Source organism: Lactuca virosa, chromosome 5 (genome assembly GCF_052849685.1).
Source record: "Lactuca virosa cultivar CGN04683 chromosome 5, Lactuca_virosa_CGN04683_v6, whole genome shotgun sequence".
Lineage (NCBI taxonomy): Eukaryota > Viridiplantae > Streptophyta > Magnoliopsida > Asterales > Asteraceae > Lactuca > Lactuca virosa.
In genome coordinates, this window is record NC_136430.1 from 26665087 (window position 1) to 26681235 (window position 16149).

At 37.9% G+C, this 16149-nt stretch overlaps 1 protein-coding gene across 10 annotated transcripts; it reads right to left on the bottom strand.

Moving 5' to 3' along the window:
- Positions 1-3510: 3510 nt before the first annotated feature.
- LOC145115146 (uncharacterized) lies at positions 3511-5519 on the bottom strand. 10 transcript variants are annotated; one of them, XM_079051350.1, is made up of 3 exons: positions 5360-5519; positions 4973-5004; positions 3511-4842 (listed from the first exon to the last, which is right to left on the bottom strand). In XM_079051350.1, the coding sequence occupies exon 3, from the start codon at positions 4834-4836 to the stop codon at positions 3658-3660; it is 1179 nt and encodes a 392-aa protein (XP_078907476.1). In that variant the 5' UTR covers positions 4837-4842; positions 4973-5004; positions 5360-5519; the 3' UTR covers positions 3511-3657. The 10 variants fall into 10 exon arrangements, with proteins under 10 accessions (XP_078907476.1, XP_078907475.1, XP_078907472.1 ...); XM_079051349.1 differs by having other exon boundaries at positions 4969-5004; XM_079051346.1 differs by having other exon boundaries at positions 5170-5519.
- Between the last annotated feature and the right edge of the window lie 10630 nt (positions 5520-16149).

A 16149-nucleotide genomic window follows, 5' to 3' on the forward strand; every position in this document is an offset into this window, starting at 1 on the left:
AACAATATGTAACCAAGCGCATTAGTCCACTAGTAAGCTAATATTACTGAGAATTCCTAAAAGCACAAAGCACGCAACATTCGAGCATCAAGCAATTCAAATCTATATATAACCTAAACAGCCCATGTATCAGATAGCTGATCTATACTAGCATCCAAATCTATAATCTCATACAACAGGCATATATAGGAATCTCTCCTAGCATTATATCATGCAATCCTGAGCAGATCCCTAGTCATAATCTTGCATGCGATTCTCATACCATAGCATAAAACATATAACATGTATGGGTATTTTGGGAAGACTTACTTGAGCTCGGCTGATTGCACGCATCACACCCCTTTCTTTTATTCAAAATCTCTTAATAAAACGTTTCCTTTTATAAAAAATCTACCAAATCCTCGGTTTGAGTTCAAACACACCCAAGAGTATGTTCGAATCCCTCAAACCAAGGCTCTGATACCAACTTGTAACTTCCCAAAAATTCCAGATAAAAATTTCATTTTTAATCCATTCCAAAAAAATCCAATAATCATGTAAAAACAACCAAGTGTGCATCATAGAGAAATAATATCAGAGTACAAAATCCCAAAATCACATAATGCGAAAAACATGGGCGGATGCAGTACGATTAAGTCGGACCCTTCCCTTTCGAGTTGGAAGTACTTGATACATAAACTGAAAACCATAAGCACAAAGCTTAGTGAACTTCCCCGAAATACCCCATGCCATACATGCATATTATTCAAAACATAATTGGGTCTATTTCACCCCCTTCGGTCTGTTTCAACCGATACTGGGTATATTTCACCCCCTTCGGTCTCTTTCAACCGGTATTGGGTCTATTTCACCTCCTTCGGTCTCTTTCAACTGGTATTGGGTATATTTCACCCCTTTCAGTCTCTTTCAACCAGTATAGAGTATATTTCACCCCTACAACTAGCATACAATCATATCAGCAAGAGTCACAAAGACAACAAGCATATACATGCATAACAGGAAATTGTCACGAAGACAACTATCATCTTACAAACATAGTCTAGTGGGCTAGCATTGTTGCCTTCGACCCGCGAGTACAGTGAAGGAAACTCACTTCAGTCTGAAGATAAACAAATCCCACTTAGGATGTTGAATCGTAAAATCCCCCTCACTAAATCACAAATAATAGAACCTTAACTAGCAATTAGGTCATTAGCCCAAACCGAGAGTCCAAACCCTAAATTCCGACTCCTAGGGTAAAAATGATGCTTTATCCCTCCCTTATTGGGCCTAACATATCATGGTCCAAATCCACACTAGCCCAAAGTCCGAAAGGCACTCAAAGCCCAATATGGGCCCAAATCCATAAGGACCAAGGGCTAACAATTGCCCAATCCAGAAAAGTTTGCGGCCCAACAAGGGCCCAAAACCCTAGAGTCCAAGGTGGACCGAAATCTAAAAGCCCAAAAATTCCCTAGTGAGTACTCTAATGGTACCACCAATACACCCGACGTACTCGAGTGCTACACACGGATCGGGATCACAGGTGCGTACGCTCAACGTACGCCTTCGTACGCCCTACGTACGCCCCAGTTGGCCAAAGTCTCATTTTAAGGTCTTAATCCGTTAAGACCTAACGTCCAACTACATATCTAGCTCATTTGGAATGTCCTGAAGCAATAAAGTTGGAAACTTTACTCCTTTGCATGTCTTAATGGGACTCAAACCATAGATTTAGCCTTCTACTTCCATTAAATGGTCACTAACTCATGCATGGTTGGTCTACAACCATCAAGATGCAAGCTTTATGGATCAAGGACCTCAGAAACATTAAAAGAAACATCTCATAACATCTGGAGTATCATTTACTCACAAGAGTTCATCCATGGGACCAAAATATGCTAAATTTTTTCCCAAATCTAGATCTAGACATCAGAGGAGCAATGTTTAGACTTTATACCTCTAATAAGCTGGAAAGAGTGAATAATATTTGGATCTACAAGCTCCCTCTTGTCCAATGCTTCTCTACAAGTCTCATTCTTCTTTAATTTGCACCACACACACCAAAACACACATAAAATGGTCATTGTCTAAGGGAAATAGATTAGGGTTTCGAGGTATAGCTGAAAGAGGGAATGGAGGCTGATAAGGTGAGGGCTTGGGGGACTTAGTGTGTTTAAATAGGGTGCAAACCCTAAAAATTAGGGTTTGCCCCTGACTGAAGTATGCCCTGCGTACGCATGGGTACGCCCAACGTACCAGGGGAATATCCCTTCTCATGCATGCTTCGTAGTACGCCCAACGTACCTTGTGTACGCCCAACGTACTAGGGTCCCTAAGTCCAAATAAGAGAAAATAATTAGCTAACATTTTACCTGACATACTGGGTGTTATAGTCTCAAGGCAGATAATGACATTATATAAGGCTCAAACCCTAAAAATTTGGGTTTGCTCATCTGACGAGTACGCCCTGTGTACTCATGAAGACCCACATTCCTTTTAATGAGTTACGTCATGCGTACGCACGACGTAAGAACCATTTTTGCAACAATTTTTATATACTTAAGATAATAATAGAAATACCAGATTGGCAGGGCGTTACATGTGTTTTGGCATTTATAGAAGGTTTGGAGTGATTTTTTATTTAGGTAAAAATTTTAAATAAAGTAATAAGCAAACTAGTCTGTTATTCTTGGTTAAAAGGGAAGTAAAGTTCGATTGGGTGTTGCATTTCGTGGTGAACATCACTATTGAACATGAGCACGACGAACCACGGAGGTCCGGGCTAGTGTGCACGAACCACGGTCGTGGCCACCTAGACCACGAGACCCTTCGTAGTTCGTATATACCGGATGACCTAATTATAATAAAAACATCCGTAAAAAAAGCTTATTTAAACTTTTGTTTTTTTGAAAAGCTTTTTCCCAGAGGTTTTTTTATATCAATCCCATGTTTATTCAAAACAACTTGTAAACTGACAAGTGTTTTTTGGAGAGATTTAATATATATATATATATATATATATATATATATATATATATATATATATATATATATAAGGTTTATTATTTTGATTTAAATATTTGTGGATTTAAAATTAATGGGACCATGAATAAATTTATTAAAAAGCTTTACTATAAAAAAGATATGTGGAGGTTAATTCAAAATACTTCATATATCACAGAGTATTTTTCCTGTTGTAAAACAAAATCTCCTATTTCAAAGATTCCTGACATTCTTGTCATCATACAATCAATAATAGAATCAATAGTGAGTACAACAAAGCATCATTTAGGTCAATGATTAAACTTATCAAGAATCGGATATTTTTAAATTTGTCACAGACTCACAGTAATAAGTAAACAGTTACTTCTTTTTAAAATGCAATCAATTTTACCATAATGAAAGAAATAAGAAACAGCATCAGTTTTTTGTCAAAATCCAAACACACTTCATAAACGAAGCAAAAGTAGAACAAGACCTAAACTCAGAATTTCAAAAAAAAAAAAAAAAAAAAAAAACACAGAGAGGTTAAAACACAAAAGATCCATACTTACATACATTAAGAAGAGAAACAACATATGTAAAGTAAACTAAAACAGTATTGATCATTGATTCAGTCTTTAAATTCTAAAACCCTAAACATCACCTGTGAATCAGAATCACGTTGAAATCGATTTAGAAGAAAGCTCGACTCCCATAGAACACGCGTGACTGTGTGCTGTTCGGTGTCTGTATCTTCTCCTCAGATCCTGAATTCCCAGAATCCGTACGCTCCTTTTCCACATCCAATGGAAGCTTCATCTTAGCCAACGACTCTGTAAACTGTTGCATACTCTTCATATACAAATCCACAAAATCCTGTTGCACCACTTTCTGCTCCAGCTCAAAGTTCACCGCCATCACCGGCTTCTTTATCGGATCCCCGCCGCTTGCTGAATCACTGTCGGCACCACTACCACCACCTGCCGCCGGTTTTTCCTTTAGATGTGAATCGTATTCTTGTTTTGCACATTTAGAGTCTCTAGAAGAGTCATCAGATGATTCGGGGCTTAGAACGTGAGTGGAAGCACAGTGGGAACCGTTGGTTGAAACGCTAGAAGGGGGTGAATCAGGTTTTTGGGTTTCAATCGGTGCATCAAATTGATCATCATTGTCGGATGAGACCAAACTCTCTGAGCTAAGACCGAAATACTCAGACACCATCATGTGGTTTTCGTTTGCGATTTTAGGATCTGGGAACTCGATTTTGTCGAACTCGGCTAATTCTGACTCGTCGGCGGCACCCTTCGCGGGAAGTGGCGGCGGGATGGCGATCACGTCCGGTGAAGCTCCGGTGTATGATAACGACAAGTGAACGAAACCGGAAGGCGAGTGGAAGAGATCGGTGGAAGATAAAGTGAACTCGTTTTCCAATTTTCCGTTTTTGATGAGGACTTCGGATAAAGGGATCAATGCAAAACCTAGCAACTGATCTTCAAGATAATTTCTCACCCTGCTTAGCATATATATCTCGCACTTCAGAGAAGATTCAATTGTCGGAACGTTAATCCGAAGGGTTTCGTTAAAGACTGGATTTTTTCCACCTCCATTGATGGTCTGAGTAGTGACTGATTTTTCGGGATTACAAGTGATGCAGATTTTTGCATAAACGTCTTGTTTATGGTATATGCAGATGTTCTGAATGTCTCTAGCTTGATGAATGTGAACATCCAGAACACCAATAAACGGTTCGGGTTCGGGTTTTTTGGTTACGTAAGTCGAGTGTTTGGGGAAAAGATCCAAATTCTGTTTTTCAGGTTCAGAAAACACACAGGAGCTCTTGAATGGTGAAACGACAGATTGAGGAGACTCCATTAAAACCTGCTCAAATAAATCAAGAAACAGCAGAAATTAGATAAATCTTGAACAAATTCATGGAATAGGAATCATAGTTATTAAACTATATTTCATGGGAATCAAGAGCTCAAGCAAATATCATAAACTCACGTACGAAAAAGTCGAAAACAAATCAAGAAACCACACCTGAAAAAGGTGAAACAGTAAGAACCGTAATTAATCTTTTGATGTCAAACCCTAGTTCCTAAAATAAGTCAAGAACTAACTGAGTCAACCCAAGTTTCATTTCCAATTTATAAACAAACCCACAACAACAAAAGACTCGATTTTCAAGAAAGTTATCTGCTTTACCTCAAAGAAGAGCTCCAAATCCAGAATCTAATGGAGTAAAAAGGGAAAGCGAAGACATTAACAATAACAACAGGATTCAAAGATTAAAGATTCATGGGGAGAAAAGTCACTAGAATCCAAGAAATTAAGAAAGTAGAAAGGGAAAGTTTAAAGGCGTGAAATATAAAAGGAAAGTTAGGTCATTTCTTGCCTTCTTTTAACACCAAATTCGAGAAATATGAGTAGAATTGTTGGGGTTTGATCCCAGAAAATCTACACGCAATCAAGTTCGAGAAGCGAGATGAAGGGAAAGTAACTTGGGTTTTTGAAGACTGTGTAATCTGTGAAAGCTTCTGCATCCGTGTGTCCCCAGTTTTATAACTTGGTGCGGATTTTCTAATATTTTATCTTTCAATAATGGAAGTGATTAAAACGTTTGAGATATTTTATTTTTATTTTAAAAAATTTTAGTGTTTATTTCTTATCTTGAACAAATCTAACTTTAATTTAAATTACACATGACTATGCTTTCTATAAATTATAAAAGCAAATTAAAAACATTATTTCTTGCGTTTTTTTTTCTTTTCATGTTAATAATTTCTTGAAAATAAATAGATGTAAAGTTTAACTATAGTTTTTTTAGAATATCAAAGTATTTTATTTATCTTTTCGATTTTGTTATGAGATTTTTCTATAAAAAATTTTGCACATTTAACTGATAACAGAATGATGATTTTCGGTAAATTGTATATTTAAGTATACTTCTATGTTGTAAAGAATAGAAATAGTCAGAAAAATCTTAATATTTTTAAAAAATGTTTTCTTTATTAAAAAAAATTAATATAAAAACCCGATTATTTCATTTGGGTTCAATTTATCAAAAAAAATCATTTTTTTTTGTTTTAACAGAAAATGAAGTATTATCGTATAAAATCAAATAATCAGGACTTTTCTGTTTATTTTTTTTTTGTGGAACTAAAATGAAACGTTTCAGAAAATATTAGGACTTTTCTAAAAATTTGCTTTGTAAAAAGAGTATATTATGTTTATGTAGTCTTAAATTATTAATATTGTTGTATTAAAGACAAATAAATGAAGCAACAATGACAACATATATAGAGAAGTCTTTTCAGTTAAAAGGGTTCCATAGAAAATATTGCTTTTAAAAAGAAGCTGTTATGTTTTGACTATACATATAATTAAATAAAAGAATATGGTTAATAAAAATAAATACTAGTATCCAAATGAACCTTTATAAAAGGAAAATACTACAATCTATTATATATGCCACATTTACTTTCAGTGAGACTAATTGTTAAATAAGACAAAAAAAAGAGTTAATTAAAAGAAAGAAAATTTAGGTAAAGAAGGCAAGAAGCAACGGAACAAGGTTTGGTTTCTGTTTCTCCCCGCTCCCTATTTTCAATTAGGAAGAAATCACAAAAGCAATCATATTTTATATGGTAATTATTAAAATATTAATTATATTAAAAATATTATGTTTTATGGTTGTTAAGATTTGGATATTAGTTTTAATATTCATATTCATTTTTATATGTAAGATTTATTTTTCATATGAAATCAACTTGTTACGACACATGTATTCACAAGCAGGGACAGATCCAAGAGATTTCGGGGTAGCCTGGGATACCTTTCAAATTTTTTTCGATAGTGTAATTTTTTTAAGTAAAATTTTGTTTTATGTAGTGTGTTTATATATATATATATATATATATATATATATATATATATATATATATATATATATATATATATATATATATCCCTTCACTTATAAACACAAACAAACTGTTGGTTTGTTGGTTATGGCGTTGGGTTATTGAAGCAAAGGTCTTAGGTTTCATTCTTGCTCCTTACATATCCTTTGTTTTTATATTTGTTTTATTTTCCTAGCTATTCTATCCCACGTCGCCAAACACATGTATAATTAGCCATTTTCGCTTATTACATAAACATGTTATCCTCATGCTTTATTTGATGTCTACCTTGACTCGCACATTGATTCAAGTATCAAAATATATACTTCAACTTCATGTTTATATAACAAAACTTGAGGTTAGCTATGAATCCAATTAAGGTTTCGATTTAAAACTGAAACCGGATCGGGGTAACCCAAGTACTCCAGAAAAAAAAAAATTGACTACCCTAAAAAAAATTAGGATATCATTTTATTTTGATCATGACTCAACCATTGTTCATAAGTATTTCTTTGTATGAAAATAAGAATTTTTGCATGAAATTCCTTGAAGATGATGAAACATTTTTGATTGGCTTAAAAGAATTACTTTAACCACGTTTTCTTTCTTGTTATCATTGTTCTCGTCACTTGAACATGATTAGTAGTGGTATTAACATCAAGGTTTTCATTCATTTATCATTGTGAAAAGGTTATGTTCGTGTTTTGCCACATGACCGTGTTTCTTTTTTTTTTCTTCTTTTCTCTCTTTTTTTTTTTGTGTTGTATTATATTGTATTGCATTGTCTGTTACTAGTATCTACAAATCAGTGTTTATGAATAAAAAATCTTACAATTAATAAACAAAGCTAATTTGTACAAGTCAATGCACCTCGGAAACAACCATTTCCACCAAGTCTCATAACCAATAGTAATAAAATCTTTTAATGATGAAAATAAAATGATTTTTTTTAAATCAATATTCCTCTAATTAGTATGGAAGAACCCTATTAGCGTACTTACAATCCTTTTTTCTCCACTGATTGCATACACATATAGCAACATACTTATCTCTTTCTACGATTAAAGGCACATAACTTCATATTTTACCCATATAAGCAACCAATTTATATTTTCTACCAATTAAATCAAAATTTGTAACGTGTAGTATAGCAAACCAGAATGACGATCCCGTAAAAAGTCTCCACCAATCCTTCGCTCCAGACCTCAGAAGGTTCAGAGCGCACCTGACCTTCTGGTCAGCAGGGCATCAACAAGTGAAGAAACAGCCCTCCACATCAGATAGCCATCTCATGGCTATGATCGAGTCCTGGACTCCATCGAAAGTCGAGGGCTTCGTATTATCGAAGTCCCGATACTAAAAGACTCGCCCTGTCCCAACACCTGCAGCCGTCTCAGGGCAACAACAGTCGTCTCAGCAATGGCTGTGTAGCGATCATCAAAGAACTCCATCATCGCGGTCTTGATAGACCCACACATCTCCGAAATCTGACCTCGAACAATAGCAACTACCTCCTCGCAAATGATCTCCTTGACGCGGTCCTCTGACAACACTGGCTCACGCTGTCTGCCAGCTCCTGATCCCGACCCGGATCCGATCTCAACTCGTCTCGTAGTCACCATACTGAAAATACACCAGGAAGATATCAGATAATGCACATATCAAAACGGGGAACCAACTCCCAATGAAGCCCTAGGGGTTGGGACTTCATTGCTACGCGTACGGGTCCTATGCTTTCAGTAGTACGGGCCCATACTACCTTCCACACCTACCCGTATTTATCTCAAGGATCATCACAACGCCCTAACGATACTCATAAGCATAAACGAACACTCAATCCTCACTCCCTAGAGGAAAAGCTAAACATCTCACAACTGGCCGGCTGACCCCACACGACTCGCCCATGAAACTTCCACCAACCCTGCAACACTCGTGTATGCTAGCCATACATAACACTGGATCCTACATACATTCAAATATCTGATCCTAACTTAAGCCCTTCATCAAACAAGAACAGGAAATAAGGCCAAACCAAACATTCTCAGGCTATAAGATCTTAGTTACATATAACCATGATGCATACACTAAGGAACTACAGTAATGATGTCAATTCCATAAAAAAAAGGTCCTAGGCTATCAGTCATCATATAATCAGACAAATATATCATGCAATTCCTGAAGATCCCTAACTTATCGCTAGCATGTTGTTCTAACATAACACAATATCAAATAACAATATGGTATTTTGGGGTCTACTTACTGGCTCCGGCTGGTAGTACACATCACATCCTCCTTGAGTATTTTGAAAACCATTTGGAAAATCATTTTGAAAATCTTTCCTTAGTTTGAGGCTGGATTCACACGAGTGTTCCTCCAATTCACTCAAACCAAGGCTCTGATACCAACTTGTAACATTCGAAAAATTCTTGAAAATTTTTAAACTTTTTATATACCACAAAACCATCATTCATTATAATTTGTTTTCAAAATAAGTTTCACATCAGAGTTTTCCCAGAAATCATAACACAAAACACGAGGAGGTGCATGATCAAGCCTTCGCCTTCCCGCGATCATCTGAGATACCGGAAACATAATCAAAACTGTATGCCCAAAGCTTAGTGAATCTTCCCTAAAATACTACCACAATATAAATCATAACTATCACACAACAGCACGCGTACAGAACGTTCAGCATGTATGGAACGCCACATCGGGCCTTCAGCCTACTGGACCGTTCTCCGGGCGTTCGGCCTGACTGGTCTGCCTCGCAGGCCTTCAGTCTATCCGGGTCTCCCTGGGTCTGTTGGCCTTCCGCACAAAGCAGGACCGCCTCAACCCAACCACACACATATGTCGACATATACATAACTCATAAACATATAGTCAATCCACAGACAAGCACAAATAATACAGATCAATAAGCATAAAATCATCCTATCTATCATGATTCAGATCTAACATATCACTACAGTACTCAATCATACGATAATTAGGAAAACAATCCAAAGGGACCGACATTGGTGCCTTCGACCCATTTGTACAGTGAGGGAAAACTTACCTCTCAAGTAGTGCAGAACTGATAAGGTCTGACTCCGAATCTCAGCTCCCGAATTAATTCCTACAACCATCATGACCAACTCATCAAAATATCGAAATACCCAAAATACCCTCAAAAGTCCAACTTGGCCAACCATGGTCAAAGTCAAAGTCATCTGTAACATCCCAAAATTCAAAGCCAAAAATTTCATTTTTAAATAAGTTATTATAAAGCCAACAGTATAAAAACATTCATAATATCTCATGTCAAAACCAAAGTGTCAATAATCAAAACATATTATCATAAAACCATATCAGAGTGTAATCCCAAAGATCTCATGTGCGGAAAACATAGTGTGATGCGTTGCGATCAAGCCGACTCCTTTCCTTTGAAAACGAGTACTTGAAACCAAAACTGTAAATCGTAAGCACGAAGCTTAGTGAGTTGCCCCATCATACCACATACCATACAATACACATACTGCCTAGCATATCTGGGTGCTGGCCTCCCCTTCGGTATCTTTCAACCGGTAGTCGGGAGCTGACCTCCCTTTCGGTATCTTTCAACCGGTAACCGGGAGCTAACCTCCGCTTCGCTATCTTTCAACCGGTAACCGGAAGCTAACCTTCCCTTCGGTATCTTTCAACCAGTACCCGAGAGCTAACCTCCCCTTCGGTATCTTTCAACCGGTAACCGGGAGCTAACCTCTCCTTCGGTATCTTGTCACACCCCAAAACCGGAACGGCGGAAACGTTCTGGGGTGGAGGACGTCATGTTTAGTATCACAAGACATGCATCATAGTAAGCAAGTAATAAACAACCATTTCATTAGAAAGAAAGTGTTTACAAAGTATGCGATTCACATAATATAGAATACATAGCAAATAACAAAATAAGACATGAAGCTATACTGCTCCATCTTCTGAATCCCAGTGCGCGTACCTGTCTACTGGTCTCCTGAGAATACAAGTTATTTTGAAAGCGTAGATCAACATTTAAGCTGGTGAGTTCACAAGATTTTAGTGATGTAAGTAAGTTGTAAGAAAGTTGTAGCAAGTTGTAAGTTCTGTTTAGAAAAGTTCGCCTGTTCCTTCAGAAAATCCTATATTTCCTGCTTTGTTGAAAGATAAGTAAAAATGACTCTACAATCCTTTCTATGAGTACTAAATGGATACAAGTTATATAAAACCCAGAGTAAACAAACAATCGGTTGTGTGTATCTGCCCTAAGCCCACAACCAAACAAGGAATAGGAAATGAGGCGGAAGGCACATAGCCCATTGGTTGTTAGATCATCATTGTATATAACCCTGGCGTATTCACTTGGTACTCATGGAGTTAACTGTAATAGTTCCTTTATATTTGATGAAAAGATTCTTTAAGAAAACCCTTATTTCTTATAATAAAAATGGTAACCACAGTGGTTCCTTCTAAAATCATTTAGTTTATACTAGCTACATATAATCTAATATCGAACAGATAGTTAATTGTGTGGATCTGCCCTAAGCCCACAACCAAACAAGGAACAGGGAATGAGGCGGAAAACACACATCCAACTACCTATCAGATATTAATTATATATAACCTTGATGTATAAACTAAGGTATTATAGGATTAACCACCTAAGGTCCTTTAAGTTATACTGGTTTAATAAAATGGATTAAACCCTTTACTGGTAAGTTTCTAGTTTTGTATACCGAAAGTTCTGATGTGAAAAGTATGTTTTGTACTAGAAAACTGTGCATTGAATTAGCGTCTTATGACCTGGCCCTTACCTGGTACCCTTTATGATTACTTGGTGTATACGTAATATATATATATATATATATATATATATATATATATATATATATATATATATATATATATATATATATATATAGCTAAGATGGAATAAATAGTAGGCTGGGTGAATCTGCTCTAAGCCCACAACCAAACAAGGAACAGGAAGTGAAGCGGAAAGCACATATCCTACTATCTGTCGGACCCGATTAATATATATCCCTGAATGCATACACTAAGGAATCATAAAGTTAGCAATATAGGCCCCCTTTCTACTGAATGTACTAGACTCAACTATTCTGTTTGTCGTTTGTAAAATGTAAGTTTTTCCTAGTTTATAACTATCTTGACTCGAAAATAGTTTGCATTAACTTTCAAGTGGAACTGTCACAAAATGAAAGTAATGGGAAATTATAAGTACCCAGTTGTCTTTTGAATTGACATCCTGGTGTACTGATTACCTTAAAACATGTTTGTTTTATTAAGGTCATAATATGATGGATAGTACCCATACTATACGCTCTCCCTGCAAGAGATTCTGGGGACCAAACGCGACTTCAGCAAACAAGTTGCTGAGCCGTGAAGTAGACTCACATTAAAGTTATACGATCATATATACCCAATTTAACTATCACCTTTTGTTTAGAACAATGAGTTAGTGATTCATTGGTATAATTAGATCCTGTAGTTGTTCTATGCTATAGCATCTTAGCAAGTTCGTTATGTTATAGTATCTTAGTATATCCTCTTTGTTATCGCGTATTGTTTCTACCTCCCTGTTTCTCTTTATAGTATACTCTAGTATCTAGTATGAACTGAACCCCTAAACTATACCCCTTATAGTTTACTAGTATTTTACTTGAACTGTTACTAAAAAGACTCATTTTTCTACTAAGTTATGCTTGTACTTTAAAACGGAGTTTTGTTAAACTATAAAGTAACATAACTTTAAAAGAGTTTTTGAAATGTTTTGATCACTTATAAAAGACATACGAAATCTTTTGAAAGATGTTTATAACAAACAATTACACAATTATCATTGTGTTCAACTTGTATTCCCCCCCCCCCCCTTAAAACATTTAAAACAGTTTAAAAGATTGATTACGGGGTATGAACTCACCTTATGTGGGTGATTCAAATGAATATGCGCGTAAGGATGAGAAGTTCCACGAATGAAGTCCCGAGACTTAACGAGTCCTAAATGACATATATTGGCATATATTGACATAAATATAGTGTTTAGAAGCAACCAAATGCAAGGAAACACCTTACGGGACTAGGAAACACTTTGACCAAGTGTTGGAATCACATGTGATTCACTTAAAGGGAGTGTACGATCACTTTGAGGAGTGTGCGGCCATGGGTGTACGGCCAGGGAGTGTGCGGCCGCACACTCATGGTAATGAGTTCACAATAACATTTTCCAAGGGTAGGAAGGCTTGTGGGAAGATTGCTCAACAAGTGGTGAAGCAGGAAATGCATTTTGGAAGGCCCTTTAAGGGTGTTTTGAGGGGTGTACGGTCACAACTGTGTGTGCGGCCGCACACACCATATGTTCTTGAGTTCTGGGCATTTTCTAAGACTAAATCAAGTGTTCATAACAAGATCTAAGCATAGGGAAGGAGTACTTACGATCCGGAGGCTCGAGAAGGCTCAAAATCACCAAGAACAAGTGTGTGTTCATGGTGTTCTTGGTGAGATTTGAAGATCTAGTCAAAAGATGATTTCCAATGGATGAAATCAAAGGGTGTTACGACCAACATGGGTGTACGGACGCACACACATGTGTGTACGGGAGAACACTCATGTGTACGGCCGTACACTCCCTCAAATGGAGTGTAGGGCTTGATTTTGGTGCTAGAAGTGTACGCGATCCATTCCTATGCTCAATGCTTGAATGTACTGAGCTTTGAACCTTTAAATGGACTCTAAACAAGGCTAAATGATAGCAGAAACGAGTCTGACAATCAGTTGAGTTGACTGACTGGGCTTTACAAGGCAAAAATTTTCGGGTTGTCACATCATCCTCCCGTTAGATGGAATTTCGTCCCGAAATTAGCTTTCTTAGAAGTACTACTGGTGTTGCGCTCCTCTGATTGACAGAATACTCACTCGTAGACCTGGCAACTTTGCCATATTATTCATGATAGGATTCATACTCGGTCCATCCATCATCACCTCATGTGTACAAGTCGTATATAATTAGGATTTGTTAGACGGTCGGATGTGCGACTCTGCCCCAGGTCCACAACCAAACAAGGAACAAGAGATAGGGCGGAAACACACATACTAGATCTGCGTAATCGTAATCATATACTACCCTCGCGTATACACTAAATAGTGATAGGTGGACTGTATTCGTCCTTAGCCTCTGTGCTTGAACTTGGTCTGTTGGACGAGTGGTATTTCGGAAAGGTTTGTGGAATATAAGACGGCAAAGCTTCGGAGGACAAAGTACCCTTCGCACGAGTACTTCGGGGTTTAGAATACGAAAGACAAAACTGAGGTTTAGGTCGGACTGTCGTTACGAATGACGAAGGTTTCATGAACTTGACGGTCGAGGCGATAGGAACATATGAACTTAGTATGGTGAGGACCACGCCAACTCATGACGAAAGATAGTAACAAACTCTTTACTGAACAAAGTTTTGGCCGATTTGAAAGAAACATTTGTTTTACGATGATATACTCCTAGTGTGCTCGAAAATGTACTTTTTGTAAATGTTCTAGTGCTTTCTGTTTTCCTCTTATTGTTAACAATCCTACGTATCGTACCGCGATGTGCGCGTACATACTGAGAAAGTGCTTTGTTATCTAGTATCGTAACTTAAACTACGATCCTCCTTGGTACCACTACGATCGCCCTGAATATACAAGTTATGAATAAATAAGATGAATTGGACAGTCGACTGAGTAACTCTGCCTCAAATCCACAACCATACAAGGAACATGAATTAAGGCGGAATCACTCATTCTAAGTCTGCAACATCTTAGCCATGCACAACCCTCAATGTACATACCAAGCCATCATAGCTTCTCAGAACGAATCTCTTAGTTCTCTTGAATATTGTGACCTATTTCAATATATGAGTTATTATAATTACTTTTAAGTGTTAATCCCCAGTTTTAATCTTATATAAATATAAATTAATTTTTCAAGTAATTACTAAATCGAAAACGTACCGCTGCTCGTTGACGACTCTGGGGTTGATTCTCCTGAAGTGATCATCAGAATCCGTCCATCCGCTCCTGAGTTATTTGTTATCGGGTAGTCCCTCTGATAGTTTCCTGTCTCACCACAGCCATAACAGGCTTGGCTTTCTTCAACTTTGGGTACTTGGGAGATCGGTTGAGCCGGTGCCCTGCAGAAACGGACTGTGTGTCCCTTTTTGTGGCAGTTCAGACACTGCATTTCCCGGCATACTCTGGTGTGGTGGTAGTTGCACTTTCCACACATCGGGTGGGTTCCAGCATATCGACTGGCAGGTGCTGGAGTAGCAGGTGTTGTGGCGGCGTACATAGTACTCGTTCGTTCCTCCTGCGAGGTTTCTTGTTTTGTTCGCTTCTTCTTCCTCTTGTTTCCCGACTTCTGGCTATTGCCCTCTTCCCTCGATGGCTCGGGAACGGGGACTTCCACACCATGGCGGTATCCATGGTCAATGAGTCGCTAAGCCAGGCGTTTAGCACTATCAAATGTGGCTGGTTTAGAAGACAGTACATCTCCTTGGATCGGGGCAGTTAGACCCCAGATGTATCTTTCTATCTTCTTGCTCTCCGGGGTAACCATCCCGGGGCATAGAGCTGCTAGGTCGCTGAACTGGTCAGTGTAGGTCACTATGTCTGAGCCGACCATCGCTAGCTCCCATAGTTCTTGTTCCAGCTTTTGAACTTCGCCCAACAGGCAGTATTCTTCCAGCATTAACTCTTTCAGGTTCTCCCAACCTATTGAGTTAGCCACTGATAGGGTTAGTGACTTAACATGGCTGTTCCACCATGTCAGGGCTCTGTCAGAGAAGGTGCAGGTAGCAAACTTCACTTTGCTCCCTTCTGGTCACGAACAGATTTTGAAGACCGAATCTGTTTTCTCGAACCATCGCATTAGAGCGATGACTCCACCATTTCCATTAAAGGAATTTGGTTTGCAGTTTATGAAGTCCTTGTACGAACATTCCCTTGGGTGTCCGTGAGTAACTCCGGGGTTGGCTAAGTGGGTACCGCTACCAGATCCGAGGGTACCACTTTCACCGAAGTGAGCTAGAGCAGTTGCCACTGCGGAGGATATCGCTGCTTGGAGGGCAGCAGAATCGAATTGTGGCGTAGGAGTCGGAGTTAGCGGAGTAGTGCGTCTATTTGGTCTGCAAGGAGGCATCTTTACTAAAAGAATACAAAGATGAGATGGAATAAGTCTAAAGCAGTGGACATAAGCCGAAAGCTGAAAAGACAAGGTTATCCTAGTTCTGAGTGT